A 2,450-nucleotide genomic window follows, 5' to 3' on the forward strand; every position below is an offset into this window, starting at 1 on the left:
GCATCTGGGATGCCCCACAGACCACACGCATTCAACACCAGTCTGAAAGGGAGCTCAGCCTGTGCGTTACCTCTCGAATCCTCGGCAAAATAAATAGCATGAAGTAAGATATGTGCGTTGGTGTCTGCTGCTGATGAAGCCAACTCTACCACTTGGTCCATGGATCTGAAGTTCACCTGCAGCGTGATGTACTCGACAGCAAGCCCATCCCAACGTCCATTGTCCCTGTATGACTAGACCATTGCACAAATGCCGTCTCCCCCCCCCCCCCCCCCCCCCCCCCCCCCCCCCCCACACACACATCCGTGTGCTTCCAGCATGATTGGCATCTCAGTCAATGAAGCATCTCCAACTGGTCTCCACGGACCCCCACGGACACCCACCACTGCAGGGGGAAGACCCATTCTGGGCGAGTGCTCGCCCCAGACTAAGTGGTTTTGGCCAGTGAAATGCTGTGCTGAATTCATGTTGGATTCACTGCCAGAGGGTGAGGGAACCAAAGCTGTAAACACATACATGGCTGGCCTGCCGTAAAGTTCTGCAGTCATTGAAGCCACTGGCCACCGTCCAGGCATCTCCGTCGTCATGTCTCGGGCTAACGGCACGGCGCGGTGCGTTAAAAGCGGTCCATGTCGTCGAGCCACGAGGCGGGACTGGTGGGGAAGTCCGGGTAGCCGGCACTGCTACCTGTGGATATATCAGACGTGGGACCTCCAGTCATCATCCTCAAGGCATGGCCCATCCCCTGTCCTCCTTGTGCTAAGATTCCCAAGTTACTGTCAAGGTAGCCCAGGCTGTTCATGAGCGGGGTGTGTGCGGGTGCGGACGCGATGGATGAGGGAGACTGCGGGATTCCGTAGGGGCTGCTGGCCCTCAGGTCGTGGTACTGCTGCCCGCTGCCATCCACGGTGAAAGCCCCGTTCAGTAACTGCCGACCGGCCACTTCGCTCACTCCGCTGTAAAGCCCATTGGCGTGTCCAAGCTCAGAGAGGATCTGGTCATCTGGAACAATCACAAGCACAACCATTAAGTACAGAAGATGGACACAGAGTGCTGGTGTAACTCTGGGGCTCAGGCAGCATCTCTGGAGGAAAGGAATGGGTGCCGTTTCATCAGACTGAAGAAGGTTCCCGACCCAAAACATCACCTATCCATGTTCTCCACAGATGTGAGGAAGGACATTATTGCCATAGAGGGAGTGCAGAGACGGTTCACCAGACTGATTCCTGGGATGTCAGGACTGTCTTATGAAGAAAGACTGGATAGACTTGGTTTATACTCTAGAATTTAGAAGATTGAGAGGGGATCTTATAGAAACTTACAAAATTCTTAAGGGGTTGGACAGGCTAGATGCAGGAAGAGTGTTCCCGATGTTAGGGAAGTCCAGGACAAGGGGTCACAGCTTAAGGATAAGGGGGAAATCCTTTAAAACCGAGATGAGAAGAACTTTGTTCACACAGAGAGTGGTGAATCTCTGGAACTCTCTGCCACAGAGGATAGTTAAGGCCAGTTCATTGGCTATATTTAAGAGGGAGTTAGATGTGGCCCTTGTGGCTAAGGGGATCAGGGGGTATGGAGAGAAGGCAGGCACGGGATACTGAGTTGGATGATCAGCCATGATCATATTGAATGGCGGTGCAGGCTCGAAGGGCCGAATGGCCTACTCCTGCACCTAATTTCTATGTTTCTATGTTTCTATGCTGCCTGACCCGCTGAGTTACTCCAGCACTCTGTGAAACGTCACCTATCCATGTTCTCCTGAGATGCTGCCTGACCCGCTGAGTTATTCCAGCACTCCTATCCATAGGAACCTATCCATGTTCTCCACAGATGCTGCCTGACCCACTGAGTTGGAGTAACTCAGCAGGTCAGGCACATCTGTGGAGAACATGGATAGGTGACGTTTCACAGAGTGCTGGAGTAACTCAACGGGTCAGGCAGCACTATAAGATTACTAAGGGTTTGGACTAGAGGCAGGAAACATGTTCCCGATGTTGGGGGAGTCCAGAACCAGGGGCCACAGTTTAAGGATAAGGGGCAAGCCATTTGGAACGGAGATGAGGAAACGCTTTTTCACACAGAGAGTGGTGAGTCTGTGGAATTCTCTGCCTCAGAGGGCAGTGGAGGCTGGTTCTCTGGATTCTTTCAAGAGAGAGCTTGCATCTCTGGTCACTTAATTATTAGCTTATTAGCTCATCTATTATTAGTTCAATTTGCATGATATTTATTCGTGATAGACTGAAGTGTGGTTTAAATTAGCAGGAGAAAATATGTAAATCTGTGCTACTAGTTTCTGACACTGACTAGTTTGGGAGGTAAGCAGGCATGTTGTGGTAACTCAGCGGGCGAGGCAGCATCTCTGGAGAGAAGGAATGGGCGACGTTTCGGGTTGAGACCCTTCGTCAGGCTGATGTCAGGGGAGGGACAGAGATAGAATGTATGCGGAGACA

The 2,450-nt window shown here is 51.8% G+C and overlaps 1 protein-coding gene across 1 annotated transcript; it reads right to left on the reverse strand.

Moving 5' to 3' along the window:
• Positions 1-426: 426 nt before the first annotated feature.
• On the reverse strand, positions 427-1,092 carry LOC129701279 (LIM/homeobox protein Lhx4-like). Its single transcript, XM_055642440.1, has one exon. It carries the CDS (start codon positions 1,025-1,027, stop codon positions 617-619), a length of 411 nt encoding a protein of 136 aa, XP_055498415.1. The 5' UTR covers positions 1,028-1,092; the 3' UTR covers positions 427-616.
• Positions 1,093-2,450: the final 1,358 nt, after the last annotated feature.

The sequence above is a fragment of the Leucoraja erinacea genome, chromosome 10, assembly GCF_028641065.1.
Source record: "Leucoraja erinacea ecotype New England chromosome 10, Leri_hhj_1, whole genome shotgun sequence".
Classification (NCBI taxonomy): Eukaryota; Metazoa; Chordata; class Chondrichthyes; order Rajiformes; family Rajidae; genus Leucoraja; species Leucoraja erinaceus.

Excerpts from the sequence above, each read along its gene's own strand:
- LOC129701279 (XM_055642440.1), bottom strand. The coding sequence starts at position 1,027 with ATGGTTGTGCTTGTGATTGTTCCAGATGACCAGATCCTCTCTGAGCTT.